General features: G+C 44.2%; 1 protein-coding gene across 2 annotated transcripts in view; it reads right to left on the bottom strand.

Annotated features, from left to right (window-relative positions):
- Positions 1 to 9,339: 9,339 nt before the first annotated feature.
- TTC27 (tetratricopeptide repeat domain 27) overlaps positions 9,340 to 23,448 on the bottom strand; it is a 97,506-nt gene continuing 83,397 nt past the window's right edge. For both annotated transcript variants that reach the window (XM_008162253.3, XM_054728214.1), the window contains 5 exons: positions 22,511 to 22,676; positions 15,805 to 16,002; positions 12,936 to 13,047; positions 10,813 to 10,913; positions 9,340 to 9,536 (listed from right to left, as the gene is read on the bottom strand). In XM_008162253.3, the coding sequence (XP_008160475.2) occupies positions 9,414 to 9,536; positions 10,813 to 10,913; positions 12,936 to 13,047; positions 15,805 to 16,002; positions 22,511 to 22,676 (700 nt within the window). In that variant the 3' untranslated portion in view covers positions 9,340 to 9,413. The remainder of the gene's footprint in view (positions 9,537 to 10,812; positions 10,914 to 12,935; positions 13,048 to 15,804; positions 16,003 to 22,510; positions 22,677 to 23,448) is intronic.

Raw genomic sequence — 23,448 nt, 5'->3', positions numbered from 1 at the left:
ACCTATAGTTCACCAATCAGAACACCAACTTATGCAAAACTCATCACATTTTAACGATTATGTCGCCAATGAACCTACAGAACTTGAGATCAGGGCAGGGAGCAGCTCATTTGGGTGGGATGTCACAGTCAATGATAAATAACCCGGTGTTGTCACTGGCCCCTTCACAAGTCGGGATTCTGTTGTGTGAGAGCAGCCGTGGAGGAGAGACAGCGAAACCCTCACCATGTGGACCCTGTCCTCAGGGCTGAGCGCGGCCAGTCTGCTCTCATTCAAGTCCTCGGCCGCGGGCAGGCTCTGGGAAAGGAAAGGCCTTTTGTTCTATGCGGATGAAACAGGATACGCTTCGTTCTGTCTGGTTCAGACCCCTTCCTAGGAATGCCTCTTGCACATAAAGAATGTACCAGCTACATTCCTGAGGACGAGAGACCAAGGCTGTCAGGGATGATTTGTGATTCTTGTGGTTCTCAAAGGAAGAAAGGGAAGAGCAGGCGGGTTTATCTGGATGAGTGCAACAGTTAGAGGAGGACGGTGCGATCGGCCAGGTCAGGAGACGACTAATAAAATCCAGTGTCTTTGATCTGCAGGTCACCAGCCTATTTAGGGTTTCCCTAAGACATTCCCTTTGAAATATGTTTTTGGAATTCTTCCAGAAAAGCTTAAAACCCTGGGTTATCATTTTCTTTTTTGTAGTGGTCTGGATTTTGATTTATCATTCCCTATGAAGTTGTGGGTGAAATTTCACCTTTATTTGTTCAGAAACCATCCAGGCGCACACAAATGCTCCCCCTGAAAGGGAGGTATGGGGATCCTGCCAAGATTCGACTGTGGGGATTCCTGTTACAGCCTCGAGGGACATCTGGGCCCAGCCAGAGCTGTGAGGTAGAGGGGCTCGAGGCCTTGCTAGTCAACTTGGCCATCAGACATCAGCAGGGACTTTTTCCATCCAACTACAGAGCCCAGAGGAAATGCCACAGGATATTAAACATGTCAACACCACGCTTTTCCAGAAGAAATGTGAGAAGCTGGCTTTGGGCACCAAGATGGCCACACTCTATCAACGACTCCATGCTGGCCAGGTTCCCTTAGGTCAGTGCCGGCCACGTGGAGAGGCACGGGATCGTAACTGTGCTAGACAAAAGCCATCAAGGCTTAGAGGCTCCTGTCAAATTGCCCACATTTTGGGGCAAGAGCTGTAGGCAGCACGTTATGCTTTGCTTAAAGAGGTGTTTGCTAAAGAGGAAGGCGGGGGGAGAGTTCAAGTGACACGGGGTTAAGTTTGAATTTGCGATGCAGAGGCAGTACGCATGCTCAACAGTCAACTTGATGATTTGCAAGGAAAATTCCTGGAGGAGTCGGGTCTCCTCCAGGAAGGGAGGCCCAGAGGCAGAAACGCTGAAAGCCTGGGACGGGGAAAGCAGGCTGGGCCCGCGGTAAAAGCAGCGACACCGCTGCTGACAGTTGAACGTTGTTTACTGTGAAATGTCACACACGTTCAGAAAAACGTGCAGAACAAGAATGTGGAGCTCGATGACTTGGCAAAAGCACCGTGTTTATCATGACCGAGTTAATAAAGGGTGCAGCCCTCTGCCCAGAAGCCCGCCTCCCCGCCCCCCTCACCCCCACTGGGCGTGGAATCACCCCTGTGCACTCTGAGAACCGCTGTCCTCTGGTCTGTGGTAAGCACTTCCCCGCTTTCCCTACAGGGTCAACACCCAGGCCCGATCACCAAGTGATGCGGTTTGATTTCGTCTGCTTTCTGAACTCTGTATTGTATGTATGGACACACGCAGAGTACTTTTTCTTTTTTAATCCTCACCTGAGGATACTTTTCCATTAATTTTTAGAGAGAGGGAAAGACAGAGAGAAACACTGATGTGAGAGAAACACATTGATTGGTGCCTCCTGCACAAGCCCCGACCAGGGCCCAGGCTGGGGAGGAGCCTGCAACCGAGGTCCGTGCCCTTGACTGGAATGGAATCTGGGACCCATCAGTCCGCAGGCCGGCGCTCCATCCATTGAGCCAAACCGGCTAGGACAGGGTCCGTTTTCTCCACGTCTGGCTTCCTCTGCTCAGCAAGCTGTCGGAGTTCACTCCTGTGGCTGTGGTGGCTGCAGTGGTCGTTGTTGCTGCGCATCCTCCTTGCACGGCTGCCCCACCCTATCCGTACCCACTTCCTGCGGGGAGATAGGTGGATGGATGCTGCCAGAGACACTCTCGTAGGAGGGTTTGGGCACAGCGTGCCTGCATCTGTGTCTGTGTGTTCACCTGGGGGTGAAACTGCTGGGCCCTAGGGTACGTTTCCAATGTTTATGTCCATTTATATTCCTATCGGCAATGTTTAGAGGTGCCGTTCCCCCACACCCTCCCCGGCACTGGTATGCAGTCCTTTCCGTCCCAGCCATTCTGTGGAGTACGTGGCATCTCATTGTGATGCCCAGAGGCCCAGGCCTGCATCGCGGGGCTGCAGGGGCCTCTTCCCCGGCCCACGTTCCTGAGGAGAGAGTGGCCTCTGGTCTGTGTCCTCCCAGACCAGAGGGGTGACTGGTGACTGAGACTTGGCTGCAGTGTACACGCGTGGGCACGCGTGGGCAGTATACATGTGTGGGCAGTATACATGCATGGGCACGCGAGGCCCCTGCAGAGCGGGGAGGACTGCAGGTGGCTGATCTCCCTGCGCCGCCCTCTCCCAGTCTGGAATTCTGAGGGCTGAGGGTCCTGAATTAAAATATGGCCTCCCGAGTCAGTAGAAAGGAATATTTGTCCAGATCAAAGCATAAAGGAAATCTTACTGAACAGTGTCTCAGCTTGATTTATAGCTTCATTATTTAGATATACGGTGTGTGGGTCTCCATTGGTCCTCTGGCTCTGAGCCTCACCAGGTTAAAGACAGGCCTACATCCATTGCTTTATGAGAAAGCTTAATTGGGTTTTTTTAAAAGCCCCCCCCCCCTCTCTCTCTGGCATATACATCCTAGTCTAGAAGGGTACGCAGAAACAAGTTAACATGGTTATCTTCTACAGCATGGGGTCTGGGGTGATTTAATTGTTTTCTTCTTGCTTATTTGCATTTTCTACCTGTTGGACAATGGCTGTGTGGCTTAGTAAAGGGGAAGAGGAACACTGAGCAGGGCATACCTACCCAGGCAGTAACCTGTGTCCTGCTGGTTATGGTCGGGGGAGATGTACTTAGTGTGTGGGGCCCCCCTGGTTCTGCTGCTGACACCAATATTTGAGGGGAAAAAGAAGTGGCATAAGCAGGCTTTTTGGCAGACAGCTGTAAAAACACCAAGATGCCTTTTATCAACCTGGCACCAGCCATCCTATAGGCCCAACTGATTCAGTAAGTCGAGCGATGGACACAGGAGCCCAGCGAAACGTCTGCAGCATTGTTTCTCCCACCGCAGGGTTCCGCCCCCACGGGGATTAGGAAAACCAGAGCCGCGTTGCTGGACGGGGCGCCCCCATCAGGGACTCCACATGCCCCTTTCTCCTGATCGTAACAAGAACTAACTGTGCACAGCTGCTCACGGGACACTTCAGACACATCATCCGCTGTGACCCCACCGGCAGTTCTGTCTGGTCGGGAGGGTGGCTATTCGCATTGACAGCTGAGGCCTTGAGGCCCACAGAGGCTCAGGTGCAGTCACGGCTAGGAAGTGGGACTTAAATCCAGGCCTTCTAACCCCCAGTTCACTCCCATCCATCAATTCCCGTTTCATCATTTTCCCACCTCATCTTCCCTTTCGTTCTTTCTTTCCTTTCCCTAGCACCAACCTGAGACATTCTGATGACAGGAAGTTGGTTTTCTCTCTCTTTCACTTCATAAAAATCCATCACAGTCTTTCCTTCGTGCCTCCCCGGCCCGCACTCAGCCCAGAAACAGGGAGCGGTGCTACGGAATGAAACCCGAGAACCACGGCGCCGGCAATGGCCCAGCAGCACTGAAGGCCTCAGGCTCCCGCCTGGGGAACAGAAGAGGCTGTCCATGCTGATTACCTGCGGCTTCTAGGACACTGACCTACGCTTCTGTTCAACCTTCTTATTTCTGCTGCGAGCACCTTCCTCACGGATCGTGTTATAACATCTCTGTCACATGGACGCTGACAGGCTGTGGAGGGGTTCAGGACGTCCTCGAGCCCCTCAGTAATAGAGTCTTCAAGAAACACGTGTCTTCTGTGAACACTGTGTAGTAAGTTCTGTCTGCCTATAGATACTGACATTCATCTGAGCCCTCGGGCTGCAAAGAGTGAGCAATGCACGGGTTAGCTCCTTAACGTTCACATGATTTACCCACACACGCACACCCCCCTTTCTGGCAAAACCACCACAAAAGACTCAAAAATGGCTGATGCTCCCCGTTCAGAAGGCCACTTTAACATAGTTCTCCGCCCCGAAGCCCTTGGCAGGAGTCCCCTCCACAGATCACAATGTTGGCGCCGGGCCAAGAGATGGTGTGGCTGACTCACAGGTCACCGCAGTTCACAGCGAGTCAGAATAATAAAAAGGAAGGCAGGTCTGACATCACCGGCCAGGGACACATTTCAGTGCTGTGCTAAGCGGATTAATTACAGCTAGCTCCGAACAATGCGGGAGGAGGAGTGAAGACCTTGTCGAACAAAGCCAAGCACAGGGCAGAAAAGGGCCGGGTACAAAGCCCGGCCTCTCTAGCAGGAGTTTGTAATGTAAATCGTCTCAAAATGGACACTCACTTGTTATGGATCCTAAAGTCAAAGGAAAAACCAAAACCGGCTCAAAGTCTTCATTACTGACCAAGTGAAAGAGAAGCTGCTTTATGACAAAGTAACGAGCACACGCACCCACGGGGCACACCCACGGGACACACCCACGGGGCACACGCACGCACGCAAACGCACACGCAATGGGTTTCTAAAGTGGCTTTGCCGTGCGCTGCAGTGTCCAGAGTAAAAAGTGCCTCTTTGTCTGCGAAGCCACTGCAATTTATAAAAATAAGGACAGAGAACATTTCAAGATAAGCTCAGCTTTACAGTTCACTTGGTGAAAACCTAATGCAGCTACAATGATTCGTCGGCCGTGGCCTGTGAAAGCCTGGAGGAGAGTTGAAAGCAAGTCAGCACCACCTGAGCCCCTGAGGGATTCCTCTTTTATTAGGATATAGCCTTGGGATTAGTGGGAATGGCTGTCTCATGAATGCAGCTACTATATTTGAGCACATGCCTGAATGAGCTGCTTGTTGATTGAAACCTATCTATTTATAAGCACTTGTGCACGTTGTGAAAAATCCATCTGTGTCACCACAGCGTGGCGCCCACCGCTGAATAGAGGCTCTTTGCCATTCCACTCCGGGGCCGCTGAGCGAACGGCAGAAAGGAAGTGCGCTGCGCCCACGTACCAGGTTTTATTCCTCACTCTCGGCCAGTAAAGTCGAGCCCCCTTATCTAAACAGGGTTAGATTGATGTGGATGTTATAAAAACAGAAGTGGAAAAAAGAACACTTTTATTCAGACTCGCCCACATGGTAAGTGTAATAGACTTACCAGGATTTGGGAAAATGGTTACAAACAGCCCAAACTGGCCACACCTCTGCTTACGTCACAGTTTTCGAGTGGAGTGTGGAAAGCAGGTGGGTTTACTACACGCACTGGATAGCATTTCTTCTCTCCATTTCTGCTCACGAAGAGCACTGATAGCATGTCCAATGGAAGCAAGAGCAGCACGCAGAGAAGAGCCTGGACATGCAATCAAACAAGTCAGCGCTGCCAAAGCTGGGTCCTCATGTCCATCGGAGCCTCCGTCTGAGGCAAGGCCGAGCTCCCACGCCTAATGAGAACCTCGGATTCTTCCTGGGATGCTGTAATTTTAACCCCCATCGCCCTGGCACACCCCAGCCCGACAAAACGCCCCACCCCTCAAAACACACCCCGTGGTTCTGCTTCTCAGACTCAGGACCACTCTCCTGAGTTTGGGGGTAGATGAAGGGGTTTCTCATTCCATTAGATTTTAACTTCTTTGTAGCTAGGGACTCCATTCACTGTGCTACTTCTTGAAAAAGGCTAACCAAGAATTTATTCACTATTTAAAGATTTAAATAATCTTAACAGAGACCTCCCAGAATTTCTCTCCTTGAAGAACCTTATAAACAATGACGGGCAAATGTTCCAGGTATCCCCGTGAGAAGACTGACAGCTGACTGTCAGAAGCTTTTCTGGCCCCAACAGAGCAGGCAGCAAGCATGCAGGCGTTCGCAGTCTTTGAATTCTGGCTACTTCTCTTTCTAGAGTTTGTGATCTTTAGTTTCCCGGTGATATCACAGACCTACCTAGTACATTGTGAGAACTCAGTGATGTGTACCTATTAGCATTATTATTATTGTTTTAAATCTTTATTGTTGAAAGTATTACATATGTCCCCTTTTTCCCCCCATCCACCCCCTCTAGCCCATCCCCGCCCCCCACCCAGGCCCTCACTATCCCACTGTCTGTGTCCATATATGCATACAGGTCTGGTCGATTACCTCCCACCCAACCACCCTCCCCACCTTCCCTCTGAGGTTCTGCACTCTGTTCCATGCTTCCATGTCTCTGGATCCACTCCGTTCATCAGTTTATTTTGTTAATTAGATTCCACTATGAGTGAGATCATGTGATACTTTTCTTTCTCTGACTTATTTCACCTAGTATCATACTCTCCAAGTCCCTCCATGCTGCCTTAAAGGGTAAGAGATTCTTCTTTTTTACTGCTGCATAGTATTCTATGGTGTAAATGTACCACAGCTTTTTTATTCACTCATCTACTGATGGGCACTTGGGCTGTTTCCGGATCTTAGCTATTGTAAATTGTGCTGCTATGAACATAGGGATGCATATATTCTTTCTGATTGGTATTTCAGGTTTCTTAGGATATATTCCTAAAAGAGGGATCACTGGGTCAAATGGAAGTTCCATATTTAATTTTTTTGAGGAAACTACATATTGTTTTCCATAATGGCTGCACTAGTCTACATTCCCATCAGCAGTGTACTAGGGTTCCCTTTTCTCCATATCCTTCCAGCACTTGTCATTTGTTGAATTGTTGATGGTAGCCATTCTGACAAGTGTGAGGGGATACCTCATTGTTGTTTTAATTTGCATCTCTCTGATGATCAGTGACTTTGATTTTTTCATATGCCTCTTCGCCATCTGCTATTAGCATTATTATTCATGCTAGGAATACCATAAAGACTAGAGAATCAGCCCTAACTAGTTTGGTTCAGTGGATAGAGCATCAGCCTGTGGACTGAAGGGTCCCAGGTTCTATTCCAGTCAAGGGCATATGCCTGAGTTGCTGGCTCAATCCCCAGTGGGGGGCGTTTAGGAGGCAGCCAATCAATAATTCTCTCTTATCATAGATGTTTCCATCTCTCTTTCCCTCTCCCTTTCTCTCTGGAAAAAAAAAAAAAAAGACTAGAGAATCACATCTATGTCTTAGTTGACAAAGCAAAAAAGTAATTTTGAAAACAAAAGTATTACTACTAGAAAACGAAAGTTGAAACGTATAAAAGATAAGGCATTTGGAAATAGCATCTATTTAAATCATAATATAGCAACATGAAGCAGCACAGACCCTACAGTAAGTGAAACATAGCTGTGTAAACAGACACGGAGTTACTGACCCGATGCTGGGTGAAGTGCTGTAAGAGATATTCAGAACCTGACGGAAGGCACTATTATCACCACGCTCATTTTACAGACACTATTATCACCACGCTCATTTTGAAGAAATCAAGCACCTGAGCGTTAGTTAAGTTTTATGAGGTGGTAGAAACAAGGTTTTGATAAAAACCAAAGCTTCTCCTACTTTACCATAGTACCTTCCCACACATTTTCCTCAGTTTTGTTAACCATTCACATAAGTAAGATTATTAAGTAGAACTAATAGGTTTATATCTTAAAAAGAAGATCTTGTGAGATAATTTTGAGATAAAAGAGGGTACACGGCCATCAGCATCCTGGAGACTTTGGTCCAGCCTAGAATCTGAGAACAGGTCTGGGAGAGGACAAGCCTTTTGTGACTTGGTTTGTGACAACTCCTACTCACAGATGACTTTCTACCTTGAACCCAAAGGTAAATAACCCGAGAACTAAAAATTAAAACCTGGGAGTTCCTCTTCAATTACTTGTTTCCTGAACTTTTTGCACTTTTTAGTATTTATCTGTTTTCTATTGGGGTTCCCAGCTAGGTACTGATAAAGAGCTCACCTTAAAACTCTGCTCTATCCATCCACCCACTTACCCACCTATTCCCCAATGGCTTCCATAAAAGACTGAGCCAACATGGAATGATAACTCATGCTACTACCCATGTTCTTGGCCTTTCTCATAATTATTATGTCTCCTGGAAGAGAGACTGCTTTGGGACAAATGTCGACTTTTTTTTAGGCTAGTATGAGAATAGAAAAGAGAAGCAGGTGGTGAAGGAATGAAAGCACCGGTAAACACTCACAACCAAAACTGGCTGATGAAAGTTTTTAAAGACTGTTTTTTTAAATGTTCAAGATACTTATATTTATGGATTATGGATTTTTTTGAAGTGCCCAAAGGCAGCCGAAACTCACAAAGATGCAAAGAATAGAAATTATTCACATTTTATAAAAAAGAACATGGAAAAAAGCAAGGGTCAAATGACTTATGCATGGAACCCAGAATTCTAAGTCCTCACTATGACTTTTCTAGTAAGATTATTAAGCTCAGCTGCTGCCTTCAATACTTGTTTCCATAGACATTACTAAGAAAGCATTTTACTTTGGCATTTTTGTAATATGGCACCGTTTATAGCTGTCTTCACTCATAATACCCTTACTAAACAACCGTCTTCAGGGCTGGCGGCATACACAAGGAGGGTCGGCCTGGTTACTGGTGGCTAATGGTTGAGACAAAGGTTGAGTTATGTCATTTTTTTCTTGCATTTTCTGGATGTAGAAGTTAAACCATGCCCACCTTTCTAATTCAGCCAAGCCTGAATCTTTCTGACACACATACAAAATCTCAAGAAGTGTAAAGGTTTCCATCACCAAATCTACTGTTCTATCACTTTTGGATAATAAAGCAGACAATCTAATGATTCCACAGACTTGCAGTGTGTGATTTTTTTTCCTGTTTAGACCAAGTTTTTCCAAAGAATGATCTAATTCATTTTAGGCTGAGAGAGAGTAAACCCTATGCTAAAAAAGAAAACTATAAATTTTGTTTTGCTTTTTGCTGAAATGCCTCAAGAATAATAAAAAATACTGAATTGAACTAAACTAAGGAAATAGGGAACTTTTCACTTAATGTACTTCAGGAAATTCAAACATTGGAAAAATCACAGAAACAAGAATGTTAGCCACAAAAGAGAAATTTATGTAAAAATCAGTCTCAGATCCACAGGTGTAAGAGACCGTCTCCCAGGAGAGTCAGTACCGATTTCGAAACTGGTTGCTTAGGTCTTGGAGGTCTAGTACTAGGGTGTCCATAGCTGCTATTTCGTCAGCTAAATTCCCGGAAATTTCTCCACTGGCCACATCTGTAAAAAGTTGCTGCAGCATAAAGAACAAAGCAGAACTATCAAAACAACGAAAATCTCTTTAAAATAATATATAGAGACAGAGTACAGAACTAAAACTCCTTGCATAATAACACGGCACCGTTATAGCAGCAACGTTTGTGCTGCTCACCACCCTGGCAAAGTACGAGCTGCGACAGTTAAGGGGTGAATGGAAGAAGCACAAGGGGCCTGAACTTGTACATTCAAATGAGTGCCGCCCCTCACAATGCCTGCGTGAATATGATTAGTTCAGTGTCACAGGATGGTTTTTGGATGAAGGGATATTATTCATCCAAACAAAACAAACCTATTCACTGTGTATACCAACAAAAAATATATTTTATATTCACATTCATATAAATCAGATCCTTTATGCTAATTACTTGAAAATTAATTACAGTTTAGGACTGAGAGGTCACAAAGATGATCATGATTTGGTAGAAACAAAAGACCCAGCAAGAATAAAACAGGAATGAATGCACCCCCACCCCCCCCCCCCCCCCCCCGTAAAGGAGCTGCCTTGGGCAGCACACGGCAGCCCATGTACGTCAGCACGACCACAGGCTCTGCGGCTGCGCTTCTAGTGCCGCTGGCCAGGAGCTCGTGATTGGCAGGCCCCTCGCCCCCGGCACTGCCCACAGGCTGCACGTGTAACTGAAGGTGTGCGCTTTCGTTGCCAAACCTGAGTCACCTGTCTACCTTAACAATTTTTGTCAAATCCACATTCAACCTACTTACTATTTTTTCTCTCAATCAATTTTCACATAATAAGTCTTTTTTCAAAGGAAACATTTCAGCATTACTGTAAATGAGAAATAGGCTAAATAACCTTCAAGAAATTGTAAGTCTGATGTGTAGGCCAGTTATACTTTTTCTACTATGCACTGAAATAAATATATATTAAAATCCTAAGGTTACTCAAGTGCTACCAGTGGCATATATGCTGCACTTTGGGAAAAGTGGTAATAAACAGAAGAGCGTTATTTTAATTTAATGTAGAGAAAGCATTAAGGGAATTTAATTTACAGAAAGCATTAAGGGCTGGACTGTAAGTATTAATTTCTAAGAGCCCTAACTAAGTCACATTTAGGGTGGTCTAGCCATTGGGCCAATAAAATCCTCACAGTACAAGTAACTAACTACCTGGGAACTAATATAAAAACTGTAATGTGGGCCTAAAATGAGCCCTGATGTAGAGAAGATTTAAGAGCACGGTGACACTACAGCCTTCTCCATAGGGCAGCCCTAGCTAACCACGCCCACCTCACCTTTGCTTTAGATGACAGGCCCTGTAGGTTGAGCCGAGCTGAAGAAAGCACCTGCACGGCCTCTTGGGGACTGGATTTGCTTTCACTGCATTTCACAGCCACTGGAAGAACAACACAGGGAAACATCCATAAAAACTGCTGCTGATCATTCACAGGTTAAAAAACCCTCACAATTACTGAATTAAGAGTTCAAAGTCACAGATTTGAGAAATATTTCTCCATGGAAAGTTCTTAATTTGGCAAAAGGATAATAATTATGTGCATAATTCTCCCCTTTGTCTTTCTTTGAAAGGATAACTTATTGGTAAAAAGAGAATTTTGAGGAAAATAGGTAAATTTTGGTGAATTGCAGATCATTGGGAAGAGACCCTCTGAACACACACACACACACACACACACACACACACACAGAAATCAGAGATACGACACTCTCTGTGTGGCTTCCCCAAGGGACTCACTGCTGATGATACTAAGCCCAAGGAAGTGACAGGAGAGAGATTCACAGCTCAGTCCCTACTGCGATTTCACACTCAGGGTTTAACCACCTCCGGGAGAACTGATATCAACAACCGATGTGCCTGCACTCGGGACGGGACCACAGCTCCCCATTTGCTGTAATTATCAGTTGCAGGAGAATTTAGAGGAGGACTTTAGGATGAGTTCACAGTACTTGTGACTCAGTTCTTAACATTGTGGTTTGAACTGTAATCCCAGGGCATCGAAGACCCATAATCAAATCTATATCTATAAAAGGCTAAGTGACCGACCATACGTCCATCCGCCCGACCGGCCGGTACATATGACATGCACTGGCAATTTAAAAATAAACATTGACTAGTGCATATAAAGCTCTCATTGGTGCCAATCGCACACGTGTGTTAAGATCTGTCATTGTCGATTGTGAATTTGGTTGTTTTTGTTGACATTCAGAAGCTGAAAGAAAGCGGCGGCATCGACAGAATTATGTCTGAAGACCAACTATTAGCATCTGACACTGGCCTCCCATTTAAATTAATTCGAAGACAGTTTCCCATGATGCCAGCATTTGCAATGACTATTAATAAATAACAAGGACAAACTCTAGACAGAGTAGGAATATTCCTACCTGAGCCCGTTTTCGGACATGGTCAGTTAAATGTTGCTTTCTCTCGAGTTCAAAGAGTGTGTGATGTTAAAGTTAAAGTTGTGAATACTTCATCACAAGGGAAATTAGTCAAGCACTCTGAAAGTGTTTTTACTTTTAATGTGGTATACAGGGAGATATTAGAATAAGTTTAATCAGTTATCAGTCATTGTTTTTATCAATGTTTTTATATCATGTTTTTGTTGTTTTCATATCATGTCTTTGTTGTTATATCATGTTATCATTAATTAATCTATTTAATCAATATATATATATTATTTTCATATACATTTTACTAATTTTCTTTCATTTCTGACACTTCTATTATAGAGAAAGGGTGAATAGCAATATTAAAATATTTTTTCTAATTAATTTCCTTCCAATGTGCATGAATCCGTGCACTGGGCCACTAGTATAAATATAAAAATCCATCACTAAATAATTAAAAACAGCCTTTATCTAGAATATATTTACCACACAGGTATACAACTTTACATATAAGATTACTTCTCCCCTCAAATATCACCCATTACATTTCTCAAGGCTATTTGGTTATATTTTTTATTTCTTTTAAATATGCAACAGCTCTTTGTATAAGGCTATGAGTTCCAGAAATCTATATATTTTATGAATAAATATTTTCATCTATAAAGGAAGACTATGTATGAGTCAGGAAAGGTTAACAGATATCCTTAATACTATATATCAATGCAAACAGACTGTGACCTGAAGGATAACTACCGTTGTAAAGGTTTTTCACATCTTTAAAGTTTCTAATACCAGTCACTTATTCAAATGGTACTTAAGCCTCTATCCTATGTCTTCTTGTTGCTTGCAAGTGCCTCTTACATAGTAGTTGGTCTATAAATGTTTGCTGAATTAAATACAACAATTTCAATACAATTTGAAATTATTTGTAATGACACTTGACTCTTGACTACTACTTTCTCAGTAAAAATACATTCTAATATGCCACGGATGGCAAACGTTACATCAATACCATGTGCAAGATCCAAGGCTCTCCGAACCAGTTTCTTAAATGATGCAGTATCTTTCTCCCAGCCACTGGACTGTGTGTCACACTTGTAGGCCTTAGAGAGATAACTGAACGCCTGAGGAAAAAAGAACAATAATTCAGAACAACCAACAGAATTCAAATTTCAAACTGTTCCCTGGAAGTTGCAGGGAACTAATTGCAACTTTAAAAGCAGCATCTGTGGGACACAGCACAGTCTCCCTCGCTCTCATCAGAGAAGGGGCCGGATGCTCACCCAACAGCAATCAGCATGAAAAGACATCACACGACACTGGACCAAGACATTTCCTCAAACAGAAATTTACAAATGCCCAACGTGGAAATCTACAAAGAGTATACACACTTCCTTAGTATTTGTAGCCATTAACTAAGAGACTAGCTAAGAGAAGGAGGTGTGAACTTGGTGAAACTACGGAATTATTGAGAGGTGTGAAAACTCACAAGAAGTGGGGGGTAGGGGGACCATGGGGAGATAAGGACACATATGTAATACCTTAATCAATAAAGAAAATTTTTAAAAAAACTAAAAGAGGGGAGACAGAGAGGATGTAGGAATTCACATAATTTGACCCATTAACTTGAAAGTTGTAATTGGAATTTAAAATCAGCATAAGCTCAGTATTAATATTTAATAACTAGAGGCCCAGTGCATGAAATTCGTGCACGGGGGGAGGGGGGTCTCCTCAGCCCAGCCTTCACCCTTTCCAATTCGGGACCCCTTGAGGGATGTCCGACTGCCGGTTTCGGCCCGATCCCTGGGATCGGGCCGAAACCGGCAGTCGGACATCCCTCTCACAATTCAGGACCGCTGGCTCCTAACTGCTCACCTGCCTGCCTGCCTGATCACCCCTAACTGCCCCCCCGTGCCAGCCTGATTGCCCCTAACTGCCCCCCTGCAGGACCAGTCGGCCCCAACTGCCCCCCCTGCTGGCCTGGTTGCCCCTAATTGCCCCCACCCCGCCGGCCTGGCTGCCCCTTAGTGTCCCCTCTGCCAGTCTGGTTGCCCCTCACTGCCCCCCCTGCCAGCCTAGTCACCCCCAACTGCCCCTCCTGGTGGCCTGGTCGCCCCCAACTGCCCACCCCTGACGGCCTGGTTGCCCCTCACTGCCCCCCCCCACCGGCCTGGTGGCTCCACACAGCCTGCTGGTCAGTCGTTTGGTCATCCCTCACTAACCCCCCAGCTGGCCTGGTGGCTCCACACAGCCTGCTGGTCAGTCGTTTGGTCGTCCCTCGCTAACCCCCCAGCCGGCCTGGTCGCCCCATGCAGCCTGCTGGTCAGTCGTCTGGTTGTCCCTCGCTAACCCCCCTGCTGGCCTTGTCGCCCCACGCAGCCTGCTGTTTAGTTGTTACTGTGAGGGCGTCATGACCAATTTGCATATTACCCTTTTATTAGTATAGATTAGTATTTGGTTATTAATATTTGTACATCCATATATGTATGTGTGCAAATGTGCATGATATATATTTACTGAAAGAAAAACTCTAGAAAAATTACATTTCTTATTTTTTTTTTATAACATTTCTTTTTATTTATTTTTTTATTTTATTGATTTTTTACAGAGAGGAAGAAAGAGGGATAGAGAGTTAGAAACATCGATGAGAGAGAAACACCGATCAGCTGCCTCTTGCACACTCCCTACTGGGGATGTGCCCGCAACCAAGGTACATGCCCTTGACCGGAATCGAACCTGGGACCCTTGAGTCCGCAGGCCGACACTCTATCCACTGAGCCAAACTGGTTTCGGCAAGAAAAATTACATTTCTTATTCATTGACATATTTCATTATTTTAACTTAAACAATTTGTTGTCTTTTTAAATTTTTGAGATAAATATCCAATTTGGGTTCTCTCTGATCTAGATAGTCCTCAATTGACACTTATACCAAAATCCTGGTACTCTGAGTTCACAGGTCAGTCATGCAGCAAACAATAAAAATAGTGACAAGTAAAAAAAAAAAACAAGACAAAAACTCACAAGAGTTTAAGACATTTCTTTCACATTTCTCCCACATTCTTGAGGGAGGTCACAGATGAGGGAATTCAGAGTACACTCAATTCCATATAGACAAGGGAACAGGGAATTCAAGGAGACCGGGAAGGACAGAAAGCAGGAGTGGGTGCGAAAGTGTGAGTGTGTTTCTCCAGGTGACAAGGCACCGGGAGAAGCCGGCTGAGTAGACTGAGGGAGGAGAGAGTGGCTAAGAATCCCACAGATGAGCTGTGCTGTAGCTAATTCCAAACTCACGCAGACCACACTTGATTTGTTGTGGATGTTTGAGAAGAACACAATTGTTCCAAACTTGGAAACTCTGGAGGCCCCTGCAAGGTCTAAGATAGGAGGCCGAAGGCACAACAAGTGTAAGTGGGGCCTGTGAGACCACAGGGCAACGTCCACCAAGCTCTTCTCCAATATTCTTATCCAGCTCCTTCTCCTTTTTCCCTTTCACAGTCCCCATCGCAGATTTAAACACCCTTTTGTCCTTGTACCCAATCTACCTTAGTCCTTAGCAATGAGCCTGCAGAAAGGGTACCGAGGACATGATGAGCTAGCTGTTTGCCACAGCTCTGTAGGTAGGGAAGCTGCTTAGAGAGACCCTTTGGCAGAAAACAGAGAACATTTATATAAGAAAAATTCATGGACAGAGAAAAGATGAATGCTTACAAGTCTTAACCTGCCCACAATTCAAGGTGCTTATGTTAAAGACGGAATCAAATTGAAAACTTGAGTGTATTAATCTTATCTTAAAAATCATTAAACGTTTTCTCCACCATGAAAAAAGCAGATCCACTAGACACATGTCCAAACAAGAGCCAGGAGTGAAGGAGGACTCACCTTTTCATTGTCTTCAGGCTTCTCACTCTGCCCATCCCCATATACTTGGGCGTACAGCCTCCAGATTTCCCCGTCATTTGTCACTCTCGAAGTTACTCTGCCAAATAACTCCTGCAGCTTTCCTTTGAGGCCGGTTGCGACATCTCCACTGCGATCAGTCATCCCATTAATCACTGCCCTCACTAGGATGTTAAGGACCTTACAAAAATGCACAGAAGAAACTGGTAAGCTAGAAACAACCAAACAATAAAAAACAAAGGAAACCATCACCATCATCAACAACAATGACAAACCTCATGAGACCTGCTAGATCATCCTTACACTTTCCTTTTTAAATATGTTTTTATTGATTTCAGAGAGAAGGGAGAGGGAGAGAGAGAAACACTGATGAGAGAGAAACATCGATTGGCTGCCTTGTGCACGCCCCCTTCCTGGGGATGAAGCCCACAATCAGGGCATCTGCCCTGACCAGGAATCGAACCTGCGACCTCCTGGTGCATGGGACAATGCTCAATCAACCAAGCCACACCGGCTGGGCTCATCCTTACAATTTTAAAAAATAAAGTAGAAGTCAAGCCATCCTGAGTCACTCTGCAGAACTACATGCTGATTACCTCTCTGGTGTCCCTTTTCAGGCCTCCCAGAGGGCTCTTCTTTCCCAGGGCACTGTGCTCAGTGCTCTTTTCTCCTCATCCTGAGTTCTCTCTGATGACCTGAACCACACCTGTGGCTTCACATATTTTACCAAGTCTACTATGACAGTGTTAGCACAGTGCCAGCCCCACTTCTCTCCAGAGCTCCATGATGGTGGGCCTCATACCTTCCAGCATGTCCTGTCAACGTCTCACACTCCCTCTATCCAAGAGTGAAACACAGATCCCATCTCTCTTCCTTAACCAGGTCCTCACTCTTCCCAAGTGCTGAACGATAAATTGCTAATGCATCTGCATTAGGCACGCAGAGTACCCAGAAAGTATCTCTTCTCCTTCTAACTACCCTAGGTCCGCTCACCACTTGTCCACTTCTTGGCTATCTTACTTTCATTTGTTTACACATTCTATCCCAGATGCTTTGGGTGAGGACAGATGGGCTGAGCCCAGAGCAGGTTACATATCTGTCATATCTGTATTAGACAATGTGTCTCAAGGCAGCTTCTTAGAAGCATAGAAAGTGCCTCCTCAGTCATCGACTGCTGTAAGGGGGAATCCACTAAAGAATCAGCTTGACCTTGCCCATGGGCCAATAGCACTGGCAACACCAGGAGCTTGATAGATACCCATCCTGGATGGAGATATCGATCCATCTGGGGCTGAGATCCCGCATTTCTAACAAGCCCGGAGGTGATGCTGATGCTCATGGTCTGCAGACCACACTGAGTAGCAAGGTCCCAAGAGAGGGTGCCCACATATTTATTCTTACTTTGTACTTCAGGAAGAGGACCATGTTTCATCAGCTTATATCACCAGGGTCTAACATAGAGCCTGGCATACAGCACAGCCTCATTAAATACTTGTACCTGAAAGAAAGGCTGAATGAACACACCTCTTTCAGACAGTGTGGCTAACAGACATTCAACCAGTGTGTCAGCTTGCTCACGCGTTCTGATCCAGGCATGAGATGTGGCTGAGGATATGAGGTTCCTCTGGACCGTGAACACTTAGGAAGGTGAGCTCAGACTTATGGTCCTAATTATACACAGTGATAAAACTCCACAGGTGAACATTCAATTGTGCTTTTTCTTTCTTGGACAAGGTACAGTATCTCTGCCTATAAATTCACATTACAATCTCAGGTGTGTGGTTAAATCTGAAAGTAACAATACAGAAGAAAGTGTATGAATATGCACCACTCATTTTAAATACTCATTCTGTAAACATTTCGAGAATGAACATGGTTTGAAAGTGATGGCCTATTAAAATAATAATTAACATGTACAAAAGCAGCACACTAAATTAGTAAAATAATTTATTTTTTCTGGGATCTCACAGTTGGTCCAACATCCTCTCCCCTCACTGTAGGCTACATGAGGGGACAATGGAAAGGGGCAGGGAGGGAGAGACTGCATTCTCCCTAAAAAGGAGCATGGCAGTTGTGGTGAGTAGAATAGTGTCCCCCAAATTCCTGTCCATACAGAACCCTAGACTGTGACTTTATATGGAAATAGGGTCTTTGCAAATATAATTAGACTAGAGGCCTGGTGCACGAAATTCGTGCATCGGGGGGAGGGTGGTCCCCTCAGCCCAGCCTGCACCCTCTCCAATCCAGGACATCCCTCTCACAATCCAGGACCACTGGCTCCTAACTGCTCACCTGCCTGATCACCCCTAACTGCCCCCCGCCCCCACCGCTGGCCTGGTCACCCCTAACTGCCGCACCCCCCCCCCCCCGCAGGCCTGGTCACCCCTTACTGCCTCCCCTGCCGTCCTGGTTGCCCGCAACTGCTGTCCCCTGCCAGCCTGTCCGCCCCTCACTGCCCCCCTCTGCCAGCCTGGTCACCCCTCACTGCCCTCCCCCCTGCTGGCCTGGTGGCCCCCAACTGCTCCCCCTGCCAGCCTGTTGCCCCATGCAGCCTGCTGTTCGGTCATTTGGTCATCCCTCACTAACCCCCCTATCGACCTGGTCGCCCCATGCAGCCTGTTCAGTTGACCATTCATTTGTTTCGGTTGCGATGGTCACTTAGGCTTTTATATATATAGACAGATTGAAGCCATACTAGATTAGGTGGGCCCTAAAGCCAATGACTAGTGTTCTTATAAGTAGTAGAGAGGACACACGGAGACAGAGGAGGAGGTGAAGAAGTGGGTGAAGAGGGAGGCAGAGACAGAGTGATGCAGCCATAAGCCAAGGAATGCCAGGAACCACCAGACGCTGGGAGAAGCCTTCAGAGGGAGCAATGACGCAGCCAACATCTTGATTTTGGATTCTAGCCTTCAGAACTGAATGGAGAGAATAAATTTCTATTGTGTGAAGACACCAAGTTTGTGGTAATTTGTTACAGCAGCCCCAGGAAACTAAGTAGAAAGACCAAGACAAAATTGAAAACACTGAAACAAACTCTCGCCAGGGCACTTACAGGGCTTCTACTGATCATCTTCCAGTTTCAGTGCAGGAAGCACTACATGAATGGCTTTCACATCACAGCCTGCCCCCCTGCCCCTATGAAGACTGTGACCTCCAGCATCCAACTCACTGGTCAGTCATTCTTTCCTTACGTGCAGAGATTTTAAATATCAAATCTCTCCTTAATGAATTATGGCATTGTGTCATGATTTAAAATGTTTCCTCCACCCCTAAGCTTAAAAAAATATTTACCATACTTTCTTTTAGTGCTTTTATGATTTTACTTTTTCATTAATGATGATAATGATGATGATGACAGCATAGCAACACTTAAATAACACTTGTGCCAGGCACTATACCAAGCCCTTTATATACATTATGTCATGTAATCCTCACAACAGCCCTGTGAGGCAGGTACTATTATCATCCCCATTTTATGAAACTAAAGAACAAAGTGGTTGAGGTACCTCGCCCAAGGTCATATAGCTCATGATTGGCAGAGGTAGGCAATAAGCCCAGGCTGTCTAACCCCAGAATCTACGCTCTTACCTACAACATAATCCTGCTTCTCGAGGATTTAAATATTTAATCATTTCAATTTAAATATTTAATCCATTTGCGTTTATTTTGGTTTAAGGAGTGATGCAGAGCTGCAATTTTTGGTCCCAAATACTTGGCCAACTATTCCAATACATATTGAATACTCCAATTTTATCCCACAGATTTAAATGCCATCCTTATTACACCCTAAATTCTCACACTTACTTGAGTCTGTTCCTGAATCCTTTATTCTATCCCATTTAACATTTCATTCCTGTAGCAGATGTTAACTCTTTATATAACAAGGATATTCTTAGGTTTTTATCTTCCTTTTTATTACAAATATTTTTAGCACATATTTTTTAATGAAGTCATAAAAATTCCTTTAAGCTTTCTTCTTTTGTTTCAAGGTTTAGAAAATTTGGTAAGTATCACTTCTATTCCTAATTTTTCTATGAGATGAAAAATATTTAGCATATATTTAGTCTATTTGAAATTCATTTGGTATCTCATAAAATACTCTAAGTTTATTTTTTGAGTCCAGATTCTTAGAGGGATTTCATTGTTATCAGTATAAACAGCCCTGTACTCTGTCGCATGACTGATTCCACATAACGACTTCTGCATCCCTAACCTGCATCTCTCATTCATTTCGGTGACAGAGAACTTTTGTTTCGTTCTCTGTCCGAAGCCTATTTCTCACCTCCATAGCCCACGCTTGGAGGATGAAGCAAGCAGACAACAATGGCAGGGAACCCTACCAGCCCCTGAAGAGAGCTGACATTTTCTCACATGGAGGAGAAGCGATTCTCATATCAATGCTGAAGAGTCTCCACTAAAAGAAGCGCAACTAAATCCTTCGCCAACACAAACCTTGAAGTCCTTGGCCAGTCTCACCAAAATCCTGGCCGAAAGCACAAGGTGTTGGCCTTTGAACCTGGAGGTCTTCAAAGCAAGGAGGACTTGGTTACCTTAGGTACAGTTACAAAAGCATCTAGAAGGGCTCGAGGCCAGGCACAGAGCCACTTCCCGCCTCCCCGGCTTGGCTAACACCCTGCTCCACTTGGAGCTCTCCAAAGAACTGCCTGTTTCCTGGTCTGATAACCCTGACCCCTGCTCCCCCACACCTGGTTACCAGAGTGCAACAGGCAGTTAAACACTTTCTTTTTCACTTCTTCAGGGAAAAAAAAATCTTAGCGTGTGGAAAAGACACACACAAGCTTTAGGGTAAACAGACCAGACGCCAGACTTTGAGGCTCGGCTTTCCTACCTGTTAGCCGTGAGACATCAGCCTGACTGTTCACCCTGCTGAGCCTCAGACACGGCGCCAGTTAAATGGAGATCATCCTATTCCACAGAGTGTTTGTGTAAACATGCGCCTCTGTCCCCTTCTCTTTCAGGTAACGCTCAGCCACCACTTGTTTCAGGACTTCAGTTTGGTTGGCAACCTGCCGCACCCACATCTACACTACCCGCCTCCTTCCCCAAAGAAAAAGCCACACAAAGGACATTTATAAAAGACATAACTATGTATTTACATGACACTCAAGATTCTGTTTATATGACATTCAAGAAAGAGCAACGTTGAACTGTGGTGACAGAAATCAGAAACTGTGGTGGCTGAGGGGAGGGCGGGGGCTGGAAGGGGCACGCAAGAACTTCTGTGTGGACAATGTTCCTATCTGTTTTGGGAAGTGGTTGCATAAGAATATGTCCTGGTCAAAACACAGCAAACGTACACTTAAGGTCTGTACATTTTATTACATATAAATCTGACACCAATTTGAAAAAAAGACTTTGTTAGATATAGTTCACATGCACATTAATATGATGGGGAAATGTGCTTTATAACATAAATCTTCCCACAGACTTCAAGTCAACACAAGGAGAAAACGGGCATGCCTAAGTGTGGTGCTGGCCATGTGACTGGTCAAGTCGTAGAACCTCCCTGGGTCACCAGTCATCTACTGCAAAATGAGGAATATTCAGTATCCTCCTCAAATACTGTATGTTCTAAAAGGTTACCCATGTAAATTCTAGGACATAGTAAGTAATCAATATGTGTTAATCCCCTTCCCTTCCACTTATAAAAAGCAAATGGGGTATAATAATGCAATATTTCAATTCTTTTCCCCAAGTGCCAAGTTATCAAAGGAGGAAGAAGAGGATGGAAAGGAGGATAAAAGGGGGGGCAAGGAGAGAAAAAGGCGGGGGGCGGGGAGGAAAGAACAAATCACCATTACAATTACTCTGAGGAAAGAAGCATAAATAAATACAAGGACTACCAGGATATTCATGGCATTATTTACAATAGCAGAAAACTGAAAAACTGAACAGGAACTAAATATGCAGTTACTTGAAAATTAGTTTTATGATAGATTAATAAAAATATGTATAATCTAGATATGAATATAGATATCAACTATTATAGAAAAGCATTTCTGAGCTATGCTAATTTATGCATCAGTCAAAATTAAGACAGAGAAAAAAGTCATTAAAAATAGTGGGAGTAAAAAGGATAATTCATAGCTAATTTACCCTACATCCGTATTAAAATGAGTGTGAATTTACACACACACACACAAGAAAATTAAAACAACAATAATCACATCTATAAAGAAGTAGAAAAAGAATAGATAAAAATAACCTTAAAGCAAATTAAAATAGAATGGGGTCAGGTAGTGTCAAACATAAGAATATCAGAGTTTTTTTTTGAAAGACACCTGTTGCTGAACTTAGAGTCAAATTAAGTTAAATTTTTTTAGCCAAGATAAAAATATTCCAGACAATCTACCAATCATCACTGACTAGTTGTCATAAAGTATGATGACAGAAATATGCAATGAAACTAAATATGACTGAGCCCATCACTAGCCATCAAGACTTTCCCTCAATGATGACTTACCCACTATGAAATGATCCTGCCCACACCTGCAGAGGAGTAAACACTGCCACCAGCATCCTATGATACTTCTAAAGAGAGCTATTAACAGGACCTCGTGTAAACTGAAAATTTTCCTGTTTATAATCAAGGAAACAATTTATATCCTTTAATCAAGTATTAATACCGAACACAAACCAAAATAACAAAATATTAATATCCTACCTGAACATCTTTGTATTTGTCTCTTAAGTCCAAGAGCCGATGGTAAGCTTTAATGGCTTCTGAAAATTCCCCAACATCAATGCTAGTGAGAATGTAGTTTTCCCAGATCTGCCAGTGTTCATAGTTGCACTTGAGGGCTTCTTGCAAAGTTCTAAAAGCTTTCACTCTATTGAAGGTCCAAGTTGAAAGAGAACAATATGAATAACCACAGCTAAATAAACCATAGCTACTAGGTAAGTGTATTAAGTGTGGATGTGGATTTTCTGTCAGTCCTTAATTATTCATGTAATAAATAGAATTAGAGGCCCAAACAACCCCAAACCACCTCAAATTTCCCTACAAATTTTTTAAAATTTTAAAAGAAGCATGAAATTACAAAACAAAATCAGGTAGAAATAAAACAAGCATTTGGAAAGAAGTGTGCCTATGTCATCAGTAATTTCCTGGCCTCAGAATTTTTGCAATGAAATTCTTTTTTAGTAAATATGGCTTCTTTAGCAGAAAATTCAATTCAGGATTCACTTATCAAAGCCACATGGTAGGAATATTGCATGATGAAAGCTGTATAGGAAGATGGAAAGATTTCCCAAGGGACCGGAAGGGACATAATGTCGAGGGGAATCGGATGAAACAGAGAAAAGAACTTTAATGAAGAACCTTGAGATGGCAAAAGGATAGACAAGATAGCTTGAAGAGTCACTGTAAGGCATGATTAGGATTCTTTTGAGAGGAACAGTAATTAATAATTTACCCCTGAGTCAAAAATTACTCTTGTCTGCAGTAGCAGCAAAGAAAGGAAAGAGTAAAAAGCTAAGAAAGAAGGAATGATTCACCTCCAACTTAAAATCCCACTTTTACACCAAAACCTATTCATGGAGCTGCATGCAGACAAGAAAGCATCAAAAAGAAGTTGGGAAACAATGTTTAAAAACGCCTAA

The sequence above is a fragment of the Eptesicus fuscus genome, chromosome 16 (assembly GCF_027574615.1).
Source record: "Eptesicus fuscus isolate TK198812 chromosome 16, DD_ASM_mEF_20220401, whole genome shotgun sequence".
NCBI lineage: Eukaryota > Metazoa > Chordata > Mammalia > Chiroptera > Vespertilionidae > Eptesicus > Eptesicus fuscus.
The sequence above is the reverse complement of the archived record's forward strand: the minus strand, read 5'-3'. Positions and strand labels throughout refer to the sequence as shown.